The sequence below is a fragment of the Mustela lutreola genome, chromosome 12 (genome assembly GCF_030435805.1).
Source record: "Mustela lutreola isolate mMusLut2 chromosome 12, mMusLut2.pri, whole genome shotgun sequence".
NCBI classification, from domain to species: Eukaryota; Metazoa; Chordata; class Mammalia; order Carnivora; family Mustelidae; genus Mustela; species Mustela lutreola.
In genome coordinates this window covers 33,730,060-33,753,608 of record NC_081301.1, presented here as the reverse complement: position 1 = coordinate 33,753,608, position 23,549 = coordinate 33,730,060, and the positions used below count along the sequence as shown (strand labels likewise).

At 52.2% G+C, this 23,549-nt stretch overlaps 1 protein-coding gene across 1 annotated transcript in view; it reads right to left on the bottom strand.

The window, feature by feature from the left end:
• SHB (SH2 domain containing adaptor protein B) overlaps positions 1-23,549 on the bottom strand; it is a 136,014-nt gene that overhangs the window by 65,507 nt on the left and 46,958 nt on the right. The window contains exon 2 of the mRNA XM_059141317.1: positions 19,468-19,588. Within this exon, the coding sequence (XP_058997300.1) occupies positions 19,468-19,588 (121 nt within the window). The remainder of the gene's footprint in view (positions 1-19,467; positions 19,589-23,549) is intronic.

Genomic DNA, 23,549 nt, shown 5'->3' with positions numbered 1-23,549 from the left:
ATAGTAAGAGTAATATCGTGGGGGACAGGGCCGGAGTGGCAGAGAGAAGTGGGGTGCTTGAACCAAGAGGAGAACAAATGTACTGAGAAAACCCTAACAAGCACAGGCAGGGGCCCTTCTTATACACGGAAAGGGAGCCGGCTAATTTCTTGTCATTCTTATCTACTCTGTGGAGCAAGTGGCTGTTAGGACCCTCACTGCACTCTCTTATATCTCTTTCTTAATTTGCAACTAATTCTCCTCACAGGGTTCACCAGGAAGCTCCTGCTGTTTTAAATACATACTGGGGTGCTTTGTGAAGATTTTTCTTTGTGGTAGACAACCTGAAATAGCTGTTTTGAAAAGTGTCCAAGCTAGAATGGACTGCTGCCATTCCGTGTGCCCACGGCCAGCCATGGCTTCCAGGCGCCGGCAGACATAGGGTGGCCTCCCACCCATAGGCTTGGTTGAGCATCTTGATTTTCAGGTCCTGAAGCCCACCTCTGTCCCCGGCTCTCACCTCTGGTTCTCAACACAACCTTTGAGCCCCGCTGAGACTCCCAGGGGAAGCCTGCTGAGGAGGGAGAAGCAGCACATTGGGATGATGGCCATGAAGCCTGGCCCGCCTGGGATGGAGGGTACCTAAACTAGATCCCAAGGTCTGGGTTGTGTGCAGAGTCTGTGATGAACGCATATGGAGTCCTGACTACATAGACCTGCTTTAAGTACTTAAATAGTTCTTAAGTAATTCAACCTACATTCAGGCAAGAGTCTAAAACTCTCACCTCTGGGTGCCTGGGTGGCTCAGTCAGTTAAGCATCTGTCTATGGCTCAGCTAGTGATCTTGGGGGCCCTGGGAGCGAACCCTGCATCAGGCTCCCTTATCAGCAGGGAATCTGCTTTTCCCTTTCCCTCTGCCCCTCCCTCTAGCTCATGTTCTCTTTCTTTTTCTCTCTCTCAAATAAATAAATATTAAAAAAAAAATAAATAAATTAAATTCTTGTCTTTTCAACACTGGCTGGCTCCCCATCCCTTAAATGCTATACAGATTTGGAGTCACAGATGTCAGCATGTCACTCTGTGCCAGGCCCTGGGCCAAGGGCAGAGCCTGTTCCCCACCCTCAGACCAGCAATGATCTTTATTTTCAGCTCCTCTTTTCAATACCAAAGGCCTTCAGGGACAAGCTTAAATCTTACTTCCTTCAAGTTATGACCCTAGTCACCCTGGGCAGGCATTCTGCCCCTTTGCTGCCTGCTCTAGCACTGGTTATTTGTCCAGTTCATATGTCAATTAATCATACAAGGTATTAAGACATTTCTATCGGGCATCTGGTAGCTCAGTTGGTTAAGTGTCTGCCTTCAGCTCAGGTCATGATCCCAGGGTCCTGGGATAGAGCCCAGTATCCCCACATGGGGCTTCCTGCTCAGCAGGGCAGTGGGGAAGGTTCTACCTCTCCCTCTCCCTCTGTCCCTCCCCCTGCTTATGCTCACTTTCTGTCAAATATAAAAATAAACAAATAAATAAATAAATAAAACTTAAAAAAAAAAAAAAAAAAGACATTTCTTTTAGTGCTGGCTTTAACTGCCATGTGACTCTATGTCTTCAACTTCATCACCTGGACTAACTTTCTAACCTGACCTCAGTTTCAGAACAGAGACTCTATGGAAGCCATCTGCGTGCCTCAAGTGGCCCAGCGCTTACATGGTACCAGCAGGGTCTCAAAGCTGGACGATTTGATTTAGGGACAAGAAAAGTTGATGGGTGAGAAGTGGGTAGGGGCCATTTACAATTCAAAACCTCCCAAAGGTCCCTGGACAGTCCTCGGCAAAGGGACCATCAGACAACCTGGCAGCCGCACCCCTTCCCAGCAGGCACACTGGCTACTTGGGCGGCCGTCTTCACTTATGGGCATGGCACAAGAGTGTGGACTCCCCCTGCAGGCTGTCCCCCCTTCTCCCCACCGCACCCACACCCTCAGAGCACCCGGCTCTGTGACACCTGCTGCTGGGTCCCCAGTGCCACCATGCCGGTCCCCTCTTCCTAGCCTGCTTGTCTTTCAAGACTTGGGTCAAGCTTCAACTTCTGGGAAGCCTTTCCTGCCTTGTCCTTTGGAACCTGTATGATCGTGCCATCTCTGTGGGGAACTTCACCCCATGAAATGAAGTCTGAGACACCTCAGTGCCTGACCTGGTCCACAGATGCCTCCCAGGGCCCCATTTCTGTTAGCATCCTTGTTGCCTGGCACATGGGGGCTGCAAAATGAGGACTGAATGGACAAAGCTCTCCCGGAGTACTGCCATGACACCCCTCAAATCCTCTGTCTCTGTGGCTGGCCTGAGAAGCCCCAGCAGTGATGTCCGGCTCCATCCTCCTCTCATCGAGTGCCCAGAATCTGGTATCGTTCACCTCACACACAGAAACAGAGGCATCTCTGTTCCTCTACCCGATGGCAGATAGTCAGTTTGTCCGTGGTGGACAGAAGCTTCTTCTCACTGTGACAAGGGCAAGTGGGAGAACGGACAATAGGGCCTTAGGGACCACAGGTCACACAGCAGGAGACCCTCTGCTGAGGACCAGAGGGCCCTGACACAAAGTTGAGGACGAATATGAGCTGCCTCTTCCTGGTTCATGGTACCCACTGAATTCAAGAAAGCTAAGAGAAATAGGTGGCAGGAAAGCTGTGTGACAGGCCCTTTGCATTTCGCTGTGGCAGAGCTTCTTTCCCTTGTAAAGCAACACCCTGCTCACTTACCTTCTTATAAAGGGAAAGGCAATGGGGATTTACAGCATTCCTACTGCTCTAAGATCCCAGATTCGTAATTCCAAGGCACCAGTGACCAGCTAAGAGGGAGGAGGGAGGAGAGAAGGACAGAAGGAGGGGAAGCGGGGAGGAGGGGGGGGAGGGGAGTGGGGAGGAGACACATTAGGGACAGGGCCAGACCAGACCATTACCCTGCTGGCTTGAGCTTCCCGACCACAGAGAGGTCCATGAACTGTAAACTTCCCAGAGCCACAGGCGTCCTAGAGAGTCACAAGGTCTCCCCCCAGAGCGAGACAAACAATCTCTGCATTGCGTTTTCTAATTCAGTAAATCATGTGCTTTGATAGCCTCGAAATCATTCCTTTCTTTCTCTCTCTCTCTGCGTGTGTGTGCGTCTCATTTTTCAGGGACAAACAGGAGATCCCAAAAGTCCAACTGACTAATATGTTTGCAGCCATTAAATGAACTTTAAAGGTGAGACTAAGATGGATGTAGAGGAAAGGCTCATTTTCATCCCATTTCAATGAGCGCTGCCCAAGTGCCAGGCCCTGTGCTGGGCTCTGAGGAACCAATGACTCACTCGGACCCTGCCCATGCTGCCAGGGAAGACAGAGGCTGGTTCAGGACTTGGAAGCAAAATCAAGAATGAGAGAGAGGAAAGTTAAGGATTCAGTGAGCTGTGGAAGCGAAGAGCCTGGGGAAGGCTCCTGGAAGGAGGTGACATTGAGAACTGACACAGGAGAGCAGGGAGCTGTTGGAGGTGTCGCCTGGTACCCCGGGCCCCCCTGAGGGGAATATAGAGGGCGGTGTGGCTTGAGCAAGGCCTAGAAAGTCTCTTACTGGATCTGTGGGACCCACTGAAGGTCCCCGAGCAGGAGAATAACGAAAGCCATGCCTGGGAAAATCACCAGGTGACAATGAGGCGGAGCAATGGCAACGGCCCCTTCCCTGGTCCTTGAACCTCCCCACCCGGCTTCACTCCCCTCTCTGAGAGCTGCCCCGCTGTGAAGATGAGAGACGGTGCTGTACATACGGGGGTTGTTCCTGTTGACAAGGATGATGCATGTGCAGAATGACAGCTCTTTGAAATATGTAAGAAAAAAAATTTTTAAGTAGGCACAGTGAAATTACGCTCCATTTGGAAGCAGGCTTCTGTGGAAAGACATCCCCTGGGGAGTCCAGTGCAACTTTAGCTCACAAACAGGTTTGCAGGGTGCTCAGTAGAGGCTGCCATCACCAGGTGCCATGCGCTGAGCCGGGGTCTGATCAGAAAGGCACCCAGAGATGTAGCCAGACCCGATGCTCAGCACATGGAAGGCTTTTTGTTTGTGGGCGTTCCTGACTCTGAGCTCAATAGGATCGGTGTGCTTCTGTGTGTCTCACTGCTACCACCACCACCACTGGAATAGATCAGCACTAAAGTCCACCATAGGATCAGGTCAGAGCCTCGACCTCAGAGATGCGGACATGGAGGCCCAGGAGGCGCAGTGCCTTATCCCTGCTCCAATCAGCTATCAGTGGACGAGCTGGGATGACCTGCTGAGATCATGAGAGTCTTTCCCCTAACCATACCAGAGTCCGCACCCGGCCCTGCTGTTTGGCCGTTCAAAGATTTATAGGGTTCTAGCTGTAAGATCACAGCTCCGAGAAACTAACAGGGTGATCTTGCAAAGCTGGGCCTTCACTCCCACACTCCCAGGATGGGGGTTTCTGCTCCTCTCCACAGGCCCACGTACTCAGGATATGCATGGGGAAGGTCAAGGAGACACCAGAATACATGTCCATGTCCCTGCAACAGAGGCAGAAAGAGAATGAGCCAAGAAGTCAGGGAGAAAGATGCATCTCGCAAAACAGACCAGGGCATCAGGAATTTAAGGAGACCCTAGGCTAAAGCAGGGCCCCTTAAACCATGGGACCATCTGCCCCGTCTTAAAATACAGATCCTTAGGCTCCACTGAGAGCCTGTAAGGGGCAGAGGTAGGGACCTGTATTCTCAACACTGACCATCTACCTCACCCTTGCTTCCCCACGTAACTGTGGTACAAATGGGTATTAGAAGGCCCTGCACTCATGGGTCTTCGGGCCAAATTGCCCTTCACTCTGACTCAGGATGGTGGACAGGGTGCCAGGCTGACCCTCCTTAAGCTTTAGAGACTGGCCAGGGTGAGGGGCCTCTGGGAGAGCAGAAGGGGGCAGATGGCAAAGGCAGGTGTCTCCCGGAGCCTCCACGTCCCTGCACGGTGAACACTGGCTCTGAAGCCAGGAAGACCACTTGTGCCTGCAACGCGCAGCAAATCTGTACAGTTTATCTGGGGACTTGAGCACCATTTGCCTTCCAATCTTTACTCACCATACTCGAGGCCCAGAGTAAGTCGGAGGCAGGGGGAGCTTGCAAAAGAACCACAAAAAAACTGCTCTACGAGTGTGGAGGCCTGGCTTATGGGGATGAAAGGGATGTCCCTTACCCTCTCTGAGCCTTCCTCTCCCCGTTACGGAACAGGGATGGACCGCACGCTAGGCCTACCTCCCGAGGGTATGAGAATCAAAGGCGCGCAGGCTTCCTCCGTATATCAACGTGAATACAGTACTACCATTACACAGATTTCTGCTCTCATTATGAATTTTTTTTAAGGCTTCAGGAAAAGGTTTATTCTTTTCTTTCTGTTTTAGAGATCAAGGCAACTCAGAGGTAATTATTTTTTCTATAGCAGGCAAGAAGGCACCCACGTGGCTCGTACCTGGCTTGCCCATTTCTCCTGGAAAAGAAGCCAGGGGTCCTCAGTAGGCAACTCTGAACGGCCCTTTATAATTTTGAAATCTCAAGTGAGCGTGTATGTTTATGTCAGTACTTATAAAGGCAGACGGAACCACCCATGTCAGGAGAGGAGATAATCGTCAAGCACATTTCCCTGGCAGAGGCACTGTCGTGTAATTAAAGATGATAATTATAGCTCTGTGTCTAGTGTCAAACCCAGGGCTCTTTCCAGACACGACTGCGGCTTTCTCGCCCTGTGTTCAAAAAACACACAGGCTCTTTGTGGATGGGGAGAGCCTGCCCAGCTCCATTCTGTAGCCCAGGGTGGCTTCTAAGAGCCAAGCCCTTTGGATGCTTTTATCTGGAAGCCTCAGAAGAGCTGGGCGAGACAGTCTCTGGACAGGACCCTCTGCGGTCCTCCCTTGCTGGGGACACAGAGGCGACCTGACCTGAGAATAGAAAAAAGGACCGGCCAGCTCCCAAGGGTTGTTAGCGCCAATGAAGACCACATGCTCACTGGCACACAGGGCTCTCTCTCTCTCTCGCTCTCCCAGCATCTACCAAGGACTCAAGCACTCAGCAGTTCCCTACACACAGCCACTGAAGCCTCTGTAAATAAGAGGTCTTCTTCTTGTCCACTCTGTGAGTTTTGGAGGGCAGGAGCTTCTGTGACTGTCTTTATTCCCCCCTGACCACTCCTTCCCCTGAAAGATCTGGCTCAGAGGTCGATGTGATACAGCTAAACAAGCCCTGGACTTGGGGGCTTCCAAGACTGGAGCTCACACCCCAGCTCTGCTGTTGAGTGACCTTGGGCGGGCTGCTGCCAGCATTCTGAGATGAAATGAGTTAATGTCTACAACAGCACCCTGCAGTCAGTAAAAGGGAAAACCAATATAAACTGTGATGACAACAACCCTACACATATAACGGATATTTGAGGTCCTAGAAAAATTAGAGCGAGGCCAACTAATCTGACAGCATTAATTAGAAATATACACAGACCGACAGATTTGCTAAAACAAAGATGCTTTCCTCCAACTCTTTAGCCCTGGAGAGGAAAAAGACATCATCCTCCACAGACCAGAAGTGACGGGCCCATCTAGGTGGGGATCCCTGGTGGGGAGGGGGTTGGGGGAGAGCCTGCTTCAGTCTCTCCCGACTGGACAGAGGTGACAACTTCTAAGGGCCTGAGCCACTGCAAAGTCTCAGGTGTGCACGAAGGAGAGAAGACAGTTGTCTGTAAGTACCAACTCCCCAGAAGCAAGGAGATGCTGGCTGCTGGAGGCTTTGAACAGTTACGGAACGCCATGGTGGGGGACCAGAGGGAGGCCTGGGCGAGGACTTCCCCTCTCCACCACAGCCCCCCACAGCCCTGGGCAGCTCCCACCATGCCCCCAGGTCTTCTGTTGCTTCATTATAAAACAACGGGGTGACCACATGGTCCTCGCTCCACAACATTCCCTCTCTGCAGGGAGATTTCTGGAGAGTGAGCACAAGCTTTCCAAACAGCACCACATGCAGTTTGGGCCAAGGTCAGTGGCCTCAGCTCCCGGGAATCTAGGACACGCATCAAGTCATCCCTCAGAGGCTGTGAGGCCCAAGAGTTTGACGGAACCCAAGGCAACCCCACCTCGGCCTCAGCCCCCAGAGACTCACCACCTCTGCCAATGTTTGGGATGAAGCACGGGGCACGAGGCTGGGGCCCAAAAAGGCAGCCCAGGGTTTTTCATTAGCACTGGGAGCCTTGGGAATTTATAGCAAATCTTGGTCCAAATGAAAACGAATTTCAAGGCTAGGGGATAAACAGGCTTAGTATGTTAATAACAAACAAAACTTTCCTCCTAATCTCTGGGTGTAAATTGTGAAAATAAAGGAAACATGGCCTAGTTTAGTTTCCTCTGAGGCTCCATTCAACAGGGTTCCTTTCCTTGAGCTGGGGCTGGGGCAGGGATGGGACAGAGCTGGGTGAGCCCACGGTCTAAGCACCTGTCCTGGGGGGAAAATAATCTCTTCAGCACAATACAGGGGCCTCCCTGGGTCCTACTGAGGACATTCCATCAGTTCTTCTTTCCAGGTCTACCCTCAAGTCATGGGGCTGGGCCACACCCCTCACTGCCTCTGCTCCTACCACCGTTGCCAGCCCAGTTCCCTGAGGAAGTCTGTTCCAACCCACATCCCTCAACCCAAGCAGACCAGACCCTCCCCTCCCTTCCCCTGCTGTCCCCAGGTACAGGCTTCCATGCCCACACTGGACCTACCTTGAGGACAGACTACCATCACATATCACATGGCCATGTCCCACCAGACTGACTCTCCTGGGGGCAAGGCCCAAGTGGGCTCCAGGTTCTAGCACAGCAGGGTCCCAGCAGATGCTAGGCAAAGCTTCTCCCTCAGGGGAGGGCAGAGAGAGGAACTTGGGGTGGGCTGCCCTTTTTCTATTTTACTAGGCTCTGACATGGTCTCCAACAGTCCCATTCCCTTGTCCTGGGGCAGCTCCGCTCGGCATTAACTCTTCCTCAGCAAAGATGTAGCAGAAGCAGCTGGGCAAGAGAACTGGAGTCAAGCCGTAGAAAAGGCCCACAGGGGTGGGGCTGGAATGGGGTTGACGGTGGGGACACTGTCACCCACAGGTTCTCAGTTTGGCTGGGTTGTGAAGTTGTTGCTAGTGTGGCCCCTTGCCCCACTTCAGGCTTCTGCTTTTTGTTACTGGGGAGGGCAGGCTTGGGCCCCATGGATCTAGACCATCTGACCCTCCGGCTGCCAGTCCCTGTCTCCACCATGCTCAGGCCCACAGAGTGTCCTCAACCTGGGCTTTTCCTCCTACCCCACTGACTGCCTGACCTGCTCCTGCGTGGCTTTCGGAGCTCAGTGCCCAGAATGCCAGAAATCCTCCCTCTCGGTGAGGGCAGATGCTCGAGCCTCTACTCCTGCTCCCTCATCAGTGATGAGCAAACAGTCCCATAAACGGCCTCCTCTAGGCCTTGGGGAAGCGGAGCTCAGGTGCTGGGAAGGCAGGGCTCCTGAATGAATGCACACTGGTCTGGTTCTGGCTGGTGTTGCAGAGTGTGGGGACACAGGACAGGAGGACAGAAGCATGCAGGAGAGCTTCAGTGGAAGGTGACCTTGAGCTGGCAGGCCAGTAAGGGTTTCAGAAGGGAGAGGCTGAACATGAGCGAAGATGCAAGAATGGAGCCACGTGAGGAGGAAATCAACAGGGTTAATGCTCCCTGCGATCCCACTCTGCGCCAGGACTATTGGCTGGGAAGGCCAGGTGGGGTCAGGGCAGAGGCTGGTCCAGCTTTGGCAGGCAAGATGCTAGTCCAAAGAAAGGTGTGGTGAAAGCTGAGGACGAACAGGGCTCAGGCACTAGGCTTGGGCGTGGGGGGGGGGGGGCGGGTAGGCAGGGAGGAGAAGGTGGTGACACCAGGGGCCACAAGAGGGCAATGAGGCTAGTGCCAAGACTTGAAAGAACCCCCAATATGGTAACGGGGGCTTCATGGAGGGCTCAGTGGTTGAGGTTCAGGGACATGAGCGTATGCGCCAGTCCCTCCTTAGGGACTTGAGGTGACAGGTGTGAACCTACAGAGGCACAGGCCAACAGGCGTAAGGCCAAGACCCAAGGGAGGAACGTGTGGAGCTGTTGGCAAGGACTGAGAGGTGAGCTGGTAGGGAGAAAATGAGGCCCAGTTCAAGTCCCCGAGAGCCTTTAATCTTCAGGAAGAGTTTACGATCATTTGCACAACACTCCACCAGAACCAGCAAGTTCTGACCTGGGGACATTCTTTGCTGGAAAGGTCCAGGCCAATATCTCAAACACTGGGCGCCGACAGTCTGGGGGCAAGAGTTCTAAGCCCTGTGGTCCTTGCCCTCCAGGGGCCCCCAGGCTGGCAGGTGACTGATGCCGCCGCTTGGTAAGTGCTGCCTCAGTGTGACTGTACAGAGTGACCGTGGCAGCCAGAATGGGGGGACCCACAACGAAGCCTGGGCCCCAGGAGATGACCTTCTTCTACCGCATCATTTTTTAGGCTGCCAGGTATAATTACAAGCCCGAGTTCTGGAAGGCAGAGAAGTGGCATTTTCTTTATTTATGCTCATACCGCCAGTTGGGGGAAAGAACCTGAGGCAGTATACCACGTTAAAACACCTGGACCAAGGCAGGTGAAAGAAGCTGAAAGGCAGAGCTATCTGGGGGTGGAGGGACTAAACCTCAGGCCCCTGCCAAGTTATCCCAGAGGTGGATAGACCACAAAACCTCACCCCCCCCAGAGCTGTCGATACCCCACATCCCTCCCTCACACAGCCGGACAGAGGAGAAGGGGGCTCAGAATGGGGCACAGTTCCAGTTTGCCTCCATGACTCAGCTTTCTCATCTGCAAAATGAAAATAATCACACTGCTTCCTCCCTGGCGTAATCTACAAAAGGTGCCCTTAAATACAGCTCTCTGTCATCTCTGTAAGCTTCCAGAAAGCCAGCCTGAGCCCGAGTTAGAGGAGGGTACTAATTAATTAGTCAAATAATAGGGTGTGGGGCAAATCACTGAATCTCCTTCCTTAGATTTCTGGAGGGACAGGAACTGGGGGCCGTGGTCTCCTTGGAAGGCCCTTGCCAACCAGCTCCTCTCTCCAGGCCACTGAAGACACTTCGGGGCCCCCCTGTGACTTAACTCCAGAGCCTCTTGAACACCCGAATGCAAAAGGACCCACATCTGAATGCACTGACCTCTCCCCCAGGACTGTCCTCCCCCTTCTGGTGTAACCAACTCTCTTACCACGCACCAGGATCCCAGCCCCTCCCTTACCCATGGCACCCCAATGGCTGGCAAGCTCTTTCACCCCACCCTTGGCCTAGATGACGGTTGTAGCCACACAACCACAGAACCAGTCCCTCTGCCTCTTGTTACTCTCGGCTCTAATCCGTCCTACGCACCCAGAGAGGCACGACTTCCTGAACAACTTCCTAACATTACACCTCTGCTCAGGAACGGGCAGTGCTTCCCCCCGGCCTCCACAGTCTGTCTCCACATGGGGTGCTGCAGGGTGGCTGAAGGGTGCCAGGAGCTTGGCTGCCGACCCACACAAGTCTCCCTGCATCCATTTCTGGACAGGCAGCGCCAAGAGTTTCTAGGCCTTCAGATCTTTTAATGTCTCTCTGGGATTCTGAAAGGCAAAGGCCAGGGGTAGGGAGGTAAGCAAGCTCCTCCTTTTCAGGTGCTTTCTCCTTTTTTTTTCCTTCCTGTGGGAGAATGCTGGCTTCTTTCTGAACTTCCAGGAAAGAAAGAGGGGTTATGGGCTTACTTTCCTGAGGGTCTGGGTCCTCACTGCCAAGTGCCCAGGAGGATATCAGGGGCCCTCACACCTATAAGGGTGGGTGTCAGCAGCACAGGGCTATGCTCATTGCTCTGGAAAAGTCCATGGCAACCCCAAGAGTCTTGGCCTAAACCAAAGTAAGAGAAGAATATAGTTGCCAGCCACTGGACCAAGGCAGAGCCCCTCATCCCCCACGGACAGTATGGAGATCATTCTACCTCCTGAAGGTGGCCAGGGCCCTGGGGACAATCTTCGCTCTGCTTCCGACTCTGAGCAAGCCTCTAACTTCTAGGTCTCAGTGACCTAGAGATACTGAGACCAGGGGCAGCGGTGGCTTAGATACAGACCTTCCCATACCAGCATTTCCAGAAATGAGTTTATGGGAATTACAATTTGGTAACACATCCCCCTTGATCCTCAAGTGTACGCTTCATGAGAACAGGGACTCTGTTTTGTTCACAACCCCCAGAACACAGAACATGTACCCAGAAGCACAGAGCAGATGCCCCCCAACACCCCCTGGTGATTCAATGCATCAAACCTTGTTCACTGAGGGCCTAGGACTTCCGGCAAGTGGTTCTTGGCAAAATGGAAAAAGCTGTTTACAGCGAGTAGTTGTTTACCATTTGCTTCCTTTTCTTTTATTTATTCTCCATATGGACTTTTACTCATACAGTCAGTAATTCTGATGGTTAACATTTGCTGAGCCCAGAGGAGAGGTGAAGATGGGTGAGACCCAGTCCCTTCTTTCAAGGAGTTCTCAGCCCAGAGTGGGAAGCAGGGAGAAGAGGCATCACCAGACACCCCCTGCACCCCCCAGCATGGAGACAGAACTGGTCTCTAAGAGCAGGGCACAAGGGTCTGCTGCCTGATTCCCACCTACAGGCCAAATCAGCTGCTTTGCCAAGTCCCCACCCATGTAGCAACTGGTTAAACGCAGACTTTCCAGATCTGGCAATTTTCAGAGGAGGATGGGAAGGTCTCTGGGATGCTGAGGGGTTCCCAGCAGGTCTGGACGCCAGCCCTGGGTCCCTGGAATTAATTAACACACTCATGCATCCAACAGCCACTTCCTGAGCACCAACTTTGTGCCAGGTACTACTTTAGGTCCCGAAGTTCCAGCAGGGCACAAAGTTTTGTCCTTGTAAAACCCACATCTTAGTGATAGAGAGACATAAACAAGAGGAAGGATAAGTAAATACAGAATGTGATCAATAGCGACCAGGGCTAAGGAACAAAATCAAACAGGGAAAGGGGGTGGAAGTCTTGAGGATGGGTTGAAATTTAGGACAAGTGGCCAAGAAAGGCCTTGTTGGAAAGGCTATTTTGAGTCAAGACCTTAAGTGTGGCATTGCTCAATGCCACTCTCTCCATGCGGTCTACAATGGTCTTCAGGAAACAGCGTCACCCCTTCCTCTGTCTCTCACCAGGGACACTCCACTTTGCTTGTTTTATACTACAGATATCAGTCCTTGTCAAACTTCTCCACATGACGGGGGCACCAGGGACCAATGTCTGGCACACAGCAGGTGTGCTTTCAATGACTGTCAGCTTTCTGAAGCCTGTACCAGTCCTGTTGCCAACTTTCCTAAAAAGGTGGACAAGCTGAGTGTGCATGCTGTAGGGGGAAGGGAGGTGTGGAGGTGGATCAAAGGGAGATGTGTGTGTGGAGTGAGAGAATAGGAAAGGGGCTGCCAGAGTGGGCCCAGTGGTCACCATGGAAACCCAGGCTTCAGGGTCCTCACTCCCCTGCTCTCAGTCCCCACTCCCCGCTCCCCACTGGGGAGCTCAGCAGGTGAGCACCACTGGGCTGGGTGTGTGAGCCCTGCTGTTTCTCAAGAACAGGAAAGTCATCAGGTGACTAATACAAAATCTATTTACACTTGATTATCTCCTTCCTGTCCGGTAGGTAAGTCATTCTGGTAAATGATAGACCAGCTAGGGAACTCTGCACAATCCATGACAACCCAGGCAAGAGGGTGGAAGGGCAGGTTTCAAAACATTTCAAAACAAGGCCCAGGAGCCCCAGGTTGGAAGCTGGGAGACCCATTCTGCAGCTTGCTGATATATGACCTTGACTAGCTCTCGAGCTTCTCTGTGGGCCTCAAGCAGGAAAAGGATTCTGGGCGGAAAGGGCTGCTCTTCAAAGACAGTTCTATCCTGACCCCTCCCAGCTCAGGGAGAGCTCCTGTGACCCCCAGGGTAGGCTGTAGCTTGACACAGCATGGGGAGAGGGCAGAAGGACGGGGAATGGGGCAGGGGCGGGTGGGAAGGGCCTGCAGAGGATGAAGGACAGGTGCGTGGGAGGGGAGTGATGACTTGGGGAGCAGAGCTGTGTAGAGCAAACAAGGCAAGAGACAAGTGCATGGACATTCTGGGAGCAGAGTCCACAGGTACTGCAGAGCTAGGAAGGGCCTGGACTCAGGGGCCCAGACAAAAAGGCCCTTTACTTTCACAGCTAGCAGGAGGACAGAGAGAACAGTGCTGCCTGGAACCAGGGGGGCAGAGATGACATCACACACAGGAGGAAGGTGGAACTGTCAGGTAGGGTAGCCCGAATCAGCCTCTTTGACACCTAGTCTAAACCCCAAAGACCACTTCTCTGTGGAGTGTTTGCTGCTCTTTCAGGGTACTGACCTGTAGCTCTCAGCCCTGTCTGTCCTGAAAGCAGAGAGGACAGTATGCATGCTCCTGGGAGGGTGCTAGGGCCAGCTCTCTCTCGCATCCACTGGTGCCACGTGGAAGTAATGGGGGTGGGTTGGGAGGACATACGGTTCTGATCAGGATGGAGAAGCCCAATCTGACCCCAGAACCAAGGAAACTAAAGGTTTGTAAAGGCCCTCATGGAACCCAGGGAAGAAGGCAAAATCTGATTTTCCAGAGGAGGTGGTGGGGGCCCAGAGAGCGGAAGCAACCTGCCTCAGGCCACACAGCAGACCAGGGCAAAGGCAGACCCCATTGCTGGCCCCCTTCCTCCTGAACCAGGTCACAGCGAGTACAGAGACTTGAACATCATACATACCCCCGTTCTCAAAAAGCAAGCTGCCATTAGATGAGGCTTACCCAAGGATGAAAAGATACAGAAGGCTATCCTCACCTTGCCTTTCAAAGTCCTGACTGGCTTTACCTGGATGTACCTGCTAACACGTGGGAGAAGAAAAGGCAGCAGGCAAGTTGTGAGCAAGGCAAATGCCCTTCTCAGGGCAGCAGGGTTCTGTATGAAATGGCTTTCTTTTAAATTCCTCTTATTATGCTATAAAGTTGATTTAATAATAAAAACAAGCTATAGACTTTTTAATGCATAACTGCCTATAATAATAAAAATTATGGGAAAATGCTTGCAATTAATGTTTATGTGATTCATCCTATCAAATGATACTTTGCACAATTTTATAAAGGATGTTGGGGTGGGGAATCATACCTAAAAAGGGGGGCCTAAGTGAGTGTACAATTTCCAGTTATTTCTGCAGACCCTCTGGGAGTACAGGACAGACGTGCGTGTTTTAGGTGTAGCGGAGAGCGCTACTTCTGCCACTTACTTAACCTTCCTGAGACTCAGTGGACTTGTCTGTGAAATGGGGATGCCAGAAGTACCTCTACCTTACATACTCCTTATGAGGATTAAATGAGCTAATCACGGTTGAGTCCTTGGAGCACTGCCTGGCACCCAGACCTTCCAGACAAATGAGTGACCACCATCTCAGTCGCCACCATTGCCCTGGGTCCCTCTGAGAATGCCTGGGCTGAAGGCCTGGGCAGAAAGGGTCCCGGTTGGAGAAATACTCTGTGCCTCTAGATCAACGAAGGCCTCATGATCCAATCGGTCTTTACAAGCTGTTGCCCCATGTGCTTTTCCTATCATTATCGTATCAAAAGCCTTATTTCCTGCCTCTCCTCTCCAGCAGAACCCATGCCTCCATGCCTTTGTTCCTGCCCTTCCCTCTGCCTGGGTTGCCAGACCTGGCTCTCATCACTACCACCTACCACCCCTCACTTCCCACCTCACGTGGACGGCCCAAACTGGAAGCTGCTGTCCCTCCTCCAGGCTCCTGAAGATTTACCCACTCATCTCTGTGCACCCATCGCTGATCACCTGGGTGCATGCCTGTCTCCCTGCTTCATGGAGATTCCTGGAGGTGGTGGCAGTATCTGACTAGGTACATGGTCAAGTCTCCGGCACAAGGGGTGGGGCAAGGGCTCCAGGACCGAACGCACTACAGAGGGCCTGAGGACCACCTGATTCACTGTCCTGCTGGTTTGGCCACCTACCACCAGGTGGGCAGGGGCCCCTACAGAGAACGGCCAGAGAACTCGACAGCATGAACACCAAGTGAAGGCCCAAGTTCAGCCCTCTGCTCCCCAGTGACAATCTCACACATGCGAAGCTGTTCTTCCACCAAGACACGCATCAGTGTTGCATGCCCTATTTTACAGTGAGGACACTGTGGCCCTCGAGGGGTTAAGCCTAAGTCAGCCTGACTGGGAGCCCAGAGCCCTTCTTACTGAATCAGCAGGCTCCAAGCACCTGCAGCCCCCAGCTGGGATTAAGACTCAGGGAAGAGGGTAAGAGCTAAAGGGCTGTAAGGTAGGGTTTCGGAGGGAGGGTTGGCCTGGGGACACCAAAGACCCTGGAGCAGGAAGGAAACCAATAAGTCCCCTGATTCTTTCACTTCAAAGGACACAGGAGGAACCTAAGGCCCAGGTGGCATGGAAAAGGCCAAGGCCAGAATGGGGCCTCAAGGGAGGGGCCAAGCAGGATGAAAAGGGGAACTAGGGCGGAGCAGCAAGCACAAGCCAGGCGGGCCTGGGAAGGGAAGCTGCCAGTCCCAGCCTGACCCTCCCCTGTTCAGAGCTGGTCTCAGGTGCTCCCTTTGTGGAACTGGTCTCAGATGTCTAATGATGACGCAGCACACAGTGACTCAAGACATCTTGCAGCTCAGGGCTGACACAGACTTCAGAAGTGGCTTGAGCCAACCACCCATGTGTAACATTAACTACCTCTGTCACCTCCTAATGTGGGCTGTGTTGCCTCAGCTTGGACACCTCTAGGGATGGGCAATGCACAGCGTCCTGGTTAGCTTCATATTTAATCAGTGGGGTTAAAAAACATCTCAAAAAGATTATGACTTTTTTGAGCTGCAGTTTCTCTACGTATAAAATGGAAAGCTTGCCCAGGGTTGCAGGCTTCTTCACTGGGTTCCACAGAGCCCCAGAGTTTTCAGGAGCTACTCTGAAGCTACTTTTGGGATGAGAGAGGCAGTGGGGGCAGTGATCGAGGTCCAGGCAATCCATGGGCATCTGGGTTATGAAGTTCTGTGGAGAGCAGCACCTCCATCGGGGAGCCAGAATCTAATTTCTGTGGGTGACACAAACAGGAGCCTGTGGAGAGGGAAACTGAGGCAGACAGAGGGAAGAGGTGAGAGGAGCCCCTGGGAAAACAGGCACGCATCTCTCCATTTTCCTTTGTAGCCACAGCCTATGGGGCTGGGCTGAGTTCCCTGCTCACAAAAGCATGCCTCCCCAAAGCATTCCCCCCATCCCCCACCTGCTGCAATGGAACCGAGAACAAAACCTCATCAATTAATCACAGACCACCCTGGGCAGGCCAAGGGTTCTGAAAATCAAGCTGGGCACCCAAGGGCTCGATGCTGAAACAAGGCCTTGGCAATCAGCCCCACAAATCAATACCCAGCTGGGTTGCCTTGGGCTACTTACTTAACTTCTCTGTACCTCATGTTCTGCATCAGTAAAACGGCACTACACTTCAGAGGCTGACAGTGAGAATCCAACAAGTATTCATATCAAGTGTTTCCAACGGGTACGAGAGCCCAGCAGCCGCCCCCACCACTGTTGCTGCCATTACTGACGCACCATGCCACACTCGGGGGAAAAACAGAGGCACGAACTATGCTGCCCAAGGTCACACAGCCAGTTGGAAGACCACAGAAGCTAGAACTATGACCATTGCCTGCTCTAAGGCTACTGCTTTGCAAGGGGAACTGAGGCCTTGGTCCATTCAGGTTCCAAATGGCCATCTCAGATCTGCTTGACTCCAGCCTGGGACACAGAGGCTGCCATCTCGGACAGAGAGGAAACACTCTTCCCAGCAGGGTTATTCTTATCTAGAAGTTGCACGCAGACGTAAATGTTACGGCATCAAATAAAGGTCACCCTAATGATGGAACATAACTTGTGCTGTGCCACCCCCGTTCTTCACCGCCCCCTTTCTCCCCAAGGACCTTCATGTCAGCTCAGTGAGCTGCTTCTCGGAACATTTACATGATGCCGGCTCACCCCAGTCCCCCAGCCCCACCATCAGTCACTGCAGTGACGTTACACACAAAGAATTTTGAGTCAAAGGGAGGTGCAGTGAGGTCGTTACAGCCAGAAAACGTCCTGTTTAACCATCTATTTCCTTAGAAACAGAAAATGTGAGTAAATTTAGGCATTGCCTCTAAGCTAGGAAGAAAGGCCAGAACAGCGAACATAAGGAGGCCTCTTCGGAGACAGAACGCAGGAGATCTTAACAGATTTCTAATTAAATCAATCTGCCCCGTCTTGGATCCAGCCGCTGTGGGTATGTCTCATTAAAAAGCCGAAGTCCCCCAGGACAGTTCTATCCAGCTAAGTGGCTACTCAGCCACTCAAACTGAGGTCCATGGCAGTGCCCAGGAGGAACCGGCTGTATTACCAAGTTGCCAGGCAATGTCCACGAAATCCGGGGTCCCAGAGGTCCCCCTCCCGCTGGTCCCACGTTCTACAGATACAGTTCTGAGCCCCTCACTTCTGCTTGTGTGACCCCAGAGAAGTGACTTGTCCTGTTTCTTTCACATGGAAAATGAGAAACCACCTCCTTTGCAGGGACACAGTGAGGCTTAAAAGTATGTGTGTTCAAGGGCCCAGTACAGAGCCTGGAACCTGGTAAAGGCTCCAGCCTCAGACGGCCCCTGCCATTTCCCCGTGTCAAGCACAAATACACGCTTCCTCTGGTATTCTAGCCCCTAGACCGCCCTGCCATGAATAGTCTGTACTTGCCATTCTGCCACCAACTTACTATGTATCTTCAGGTGAGTGTCTCTCCCTCTGTACACTCAGTTTCCCCATCTGTCACACAAGGCTGTTGGGTTCAAATGACCTTGAAGATCCTTTGCTGCCAAATGTCTGAATGTGCCAGAGGGCCCCAAAGGCATTCCTGTAACCACTACTCCGTTAACCCCAGACCAATGCCTGCCAAATGCAAGAGTGGCTGAAGCGGGGCCCCGGGCTGGCACCCCCCACAGTGCTCCCACAGAGCTGAAGCTTCACCAAGCCCAGCGGAGGCGAGGGGATGTGGCTGAGGGAGTGGGTGTCATTACACTCCTGAGGTGAAGAACACTGCACCAGCAGACTTGCTTCCCTATGCCACCAGAGAAGAGCAGACCCCAGTTCCTAGCTCTCCCCCTCCACTGGACCCAGCTCCAGTTCTCTGCCTCTTGCTGCCCACAGAGACCGCTCTGCCAGGAGAGATCAGGAAAGAGCAGGAGGCCCTGCAGAAGTCTGGCCTAATCGCTCCCTACCTCAGCCCCTTACCAAGTGGCCAAGCACTCTGGAGGCCACACTGGTGCCCAGTCAGTCTGTCTCCAGGAACAGGAGAGCACAAGGCACAGTCTGAATGCGTACCCACATCCTTCAGCAACTGTCCTTTGAGGTCTCTGCAGCCCCATGAGCTAGCACTTACACAGGCCCCGCATACACTAAGGGCTCAGTCAATGTTGCTTCTTTTCTTTTTCTAATTCAAGCGGAATCAAGAGGATGTGCTTAAAGACACGAACACCAAGAGAACAGTAAGAGAGCTACAGGAATCCCAAATCCAAAGACACAAAGGGCACCGATTCTCCAGGCCTCAAAACTCAAGAGTGGCTCTCAACCTGTTCCTGGCCACCTTCCTGCATCCTAGGCCCACATGGTGCCCCAGTTCATGTTCCTGCCTTGTGTGTGGTCAGAGGGGAGCAACCCACATGACCATTCTTCTGTCTCTGGACTGTTCTCCTGAGCCAGGAGGACCCACATGGGTGGTTTCTCGCCACAGCTCTACTCATGCCCGGGGTCTGTCTGAGATGGCAGATAACCTAATAACCATTCCCTCCTTAAAGATGCGTCAGGCATCGTCCTGATGAAAGCAGACCCTCAGGATACCACATGCACGGCCACTTTCTTCTGGGTCCCATACAATTGCTTGGACAAGGTTTTGTCTTCAGGAGCCACATGCCAAAGAGTTCCTGGTATGGGGTGAGGGATAACTCTGTTCCCAGTGATCTAACCCACCTCCTTCTACGACTGGATACTGAAAGCAAGGTGACCCCGCACACTTCTTTTATTGCCCTGGCTGCCAGGAAGCTCCAGGGAAGTTTTCTATCTCAGATGCATGTTTTTCTTCAGTAGAAATTCCCCATGTATTGGGGGGGTGGGGGGGTGACTTCATTAACTGTACTTGTTACAGTGTACATGGACTTCCGGGTGCTTCCAGGTACTTCCAGGAAGAAGTACCAGGAAGGTGAAACGTGAACTGGTGAACTGGGGTGAAGATTCAACATAGCACTGCTCTCCAAGCACCACCAACCTTCCTCTGTTGAGCTTGGCTGGGGACCACCCAGAAGTGTCCCCGCTGCCAGCAGCTCTGCTTACCTGTCATGATCCTCTGGGCCTCGTAGGGCTCCATGTAACCAGCACTCTCTCCCTTTCCTGCTTTGCTCTTGAGATCATTCTTGGCATCAAATGGATCCGAATAGTCATCAGCGATGGTTACCTGCAAGGAGCAAGATGGCAGGAGTGTGAGTCCACCTCTGGCTTTCTGCTTCAGTTCTATTAACAGCCAGGCTTTGCTCTAACAAACACAAACAGAGCCTGCATCATACCAGCAAGGAGCAGGGGCTGGAGCCAGGACACAGAGCTGGTGCCCATCCTCGAGGAGCTCCCATTCTCGTAAGGGTAACAAAGAGACCCACACCGGCGGAGCTCCGTGCCTCTGCGCCTGTGCCTGCAGCCTGCCTGCTCCAGGCACAGCCCCGTGAGAACAGAGGGCACTGGGTAGAGAAGCACAAAAGCAAGAACCTGGAGGGTGTCTTCAGGGAATGTGAGTTGCTCAATTTAATGGAATGGAAATGGAGCAAAGTTGGAAAGGAGATAGCAGAAAGCCTAGAGATGCTGACAGGCTCCTGGTGCTGGCTGAGGCCTAGAAGAGCCTGTCTAGAGATAATAATGCTCAGCGTTCCATCTTCCCCGAATCTGGAACACAAGCATGCCTTGGGTAATCAGACAACAATTTGGTGAGATCAACGCACTGCAAACATGACCATGGCCCCAGGCAGAGCTAGTGAAAACACAAAAGCAGCTCAGGGAAGGATAGACTGCCATGGCCAGAAAGGGGCTGGTAAGGAATACACTGGAAGACTCTTCTATAACAGAAGGGAAACTGAGGTCCAGAGAGAGAAATAGCTTGACTAAGATCTTCAGCCAGATCCTCTGCCTCCCAGCGCCATTCTCTTGGCCTCCTCACTTGTCCACATTTGAAGATTTTTTTTTTTTTTTTTAATTTGACAGACAGAGATCACAAGTAGGTAGAGAGGCAGGCAGAGACAGAGAGGGGGGGGAAGCAGGCTCCCCGCCGAGCAGAGAGCCTGACTGGGGGCTCGATCCCAGAACCCTGGGATCACAACCTGAGCCAAAGGCAGAGGCTTTAAGCCACTGAGTCACCCAGGCACCCCTTGACCACATTTAAGAAAACAGCAAAGTCCCACCACAAATAGACAGTCACCTTGGAGTTGGCAATCAGGGCAGGGAGGGGAGTCCTAGGAGGATGCCAGTATCTGAGATTTGAACGTGGAAGAGACAAAGTTCCACAGTTTCCTTGGAGGAGGATAAAAATTCTTGAGCTAAGAGTAAATACGGCAGTTTTTCCTTCCATTTCTTACTTCCTAAGCTTCATGAGGGGCACACTTACCAGTGGGGAAAGGACAGGAACCCATCCAACCCATTTTCTGTCACAGCACCTAACTCCACCACAAACTGGTTATGACCTCTGTTGAGTTCTTGGCCTCTCCGGTCACATCTGGCAAAGGGCAAGCCCTCAGCATCCCAGCCAGGGCCACCCAGCTGCCTCTCTTGGGAGGGAATAGGTTAGCATTTCTCTCAACCCTTGGGGTTACATGAATTGTTATTTAAATTGTGGGTTTAATTAGAAACCACAGGAGCCTCCTCTCTCTCCCAGCTCCTGGAATGTAAGGCATTTGAGGGGCCTATAAACCCAGGAGAAGGGAAAATCTCTCTTTGTAAGCCTGGTAAATGGCAGCTTGTGGCAGCAGCCCTGGCAGGGTGAGCGAGTGACCTTCAGCTGCCAGGAATGTGATCCCTGTGGAGGGACAGCGGGCAGCAGCCCCGTCACTGGAGTGTGGTGGGGGCTGACGGGAGGCGTGGCACACAGCAGCCACTGCTCCCCAAATGAGAGCGAAGCTTATCAGTGAATGACCCAGGGCCAGAGCGCCTGCCATCTGAGCACGTGTGACCCTGCCACTGCTTCCTCACGGCTGTGGGTCAGGCTTGGAGTCCCAGCGGGGACACTTCCAGATGCTGACATTGTCATCATGGCCTTTCTGAGACTCACTGAGCTCAAATGACACCAGGCAGGGGGAAAGACAGGGCCTGGCGGAGCACTGCGTCTGGCGATGTCTTTCATTTGATATTTCTACTCCACCATTTGCAGGATACATTAGGGAGAAAATTATACATGCGAACCACTGTCAAACAAGACAGTTCGGAGGCTGATCTGTTCTAGGGTTTTGTGTCTGAGAGTTCAAGGGACCAGAAGTCCAAACGGAGAAAACAATGAGCCCAGTGGAGAGGACAACTACTCTCATTTCTCTCACTCTGGCCTTGCTTACTGTCGCTTTTCAACACGAACGTCCTCTGTCTACTCTAGAAAGGGAGCAAATATTTCTCCAAGAAAAGCAAATCATTGTGGGGGGGTGTAGCTAAGGAAGGGGAGGACAAGAGGAGTGGGCTGCAGTCTCCATAATCTAGAAATCAACATTTTGGCTCCTCTAGGAAGTGCTCTATAATTTGCAAACAGGGAAAACTTGCAGGATATAAACCAAATCTTTGTTCACCCTGGGATAGGAGCTCTGGGAGGCCTTCGGTTCAGCAGACACTATCTTTATTTTCTAATTAAAACGAGATCTGAGCTCAGGTTGTCAAGGGGGCCCCCCAGCTGCCTGCCCTGCTTACTTCCGTTTCAGTAAGAATTTACAAATCCTAAAACCAGGAAAAGCCCCTGGTCCCTGCTGACATATGGTTCCAGTTATACCTGCTGACAGTTGAAAATCCTTCCATTAAAAAAAAAAAAAAAAGTTTATAATTCTGTTAGTTTAAGAAGCAAATCGTAACGTTCCTAAAACATATATTTAATCAATTTGCTTTCCAACTTCAAAGTGAGGTTGGTGGAGGGGAGGGAATTTGAGGTTTGAGCAACCTGAAACTTGACAAACACTCACTGAGCTGCCTGACCTTTCACAAAATCACGTCCTGGTTTTTGGAGTAAAAGTTTAACCAGGTGCTAGGAGAGCTGAGCAGGCAGTTCACCAGAGTGCTGAGTGGCTTGCCACAGGCCCCGGCCATCGGCACTGGGCAGTGTGACCACTGTCCAAGCAGCCCAGGACCCATGTCCTTCAGGAGGGCTGGCAGGGGAGCCCTGCAGATAAGATAAGCGGAGGCTGCAGATTTTCTCAGTATTTCCCCAGATGTGGGCTTGGATTCCTGCTGGGGCTGACTCTGCTCTACTTTAAAATGCCCTCAAATCTAATTGAACAATTCAACCAAAAGGGAGCCAGTTGGGACCTCTCTGGGCGTCAGGCCACATGGGCACATGAGAAGCTTTCCTTGATTTCAAACTTGGATTGGCAAAGACCTGACAGGCATCAGACCTCTTCACGTGGCCTGCTCACGGTCCCACAGGGCAGGCACAGAGCTGAGGGGTGGGGGGGTCCCAGCCCACTGGTCTCACCACTCCACTGTGGAGCTGGGCAGCAGCAGAAAAGTCAGAGCCTAGCAAACCTAAAGGCCACGTTCGCTTTCTTGGCTTCCTGCGATGTGTGCACTGGTCCATTTCCAAAAGAGGAGGAGAGTTATGGCTAAACCTTAGACAAGGCTTGTCTTGCTTTCAAATAAAACTGGAGACCTTGGGTCAGCCCAGTGCCCCCAAAGGACTTTCACAGGCTTATAAAGCTGTGAAACTGGGAGTCCTTAGAGACCTGCTCCACTCTCGTTTTGTTACCGCCCACTGCGGCCCAGAGGGTTCTAGACTACCATGTCTGCTGCCTTTGTGGCAAGGCTCTGTGAGCTAGCCGCAGACTGGGAGTCAGCTCCACAAGCCTCCTTTCTGGTTTGTACACACTAGTTTGTGAAACTGGTCCCTCCCTCCCAGTAGTGTGAGGCCTAGGTGTTTTTTTATCTTGGGAATGTAGTTCTGTGATAGGAAGTAGCCTTCCTGTTCACGCCCAAAGGGAAGCCCTACAGGAAGATGGGTGTTGCCATTTGTCACACGTGGCCATAGGCTTCTGTGAGCCAGCTGCACCTATGGGGAGAACGGGGTCCTCTCCACATGCTCTCAGTGGGAAGGTAAACTGGCAGAGCCGCTCTGAATGACAGCTTATGGCAAAATCCATGAAAATCCGAAAACGCACATGGATTGACCCAGCAATTTCACTTCTCAGTAT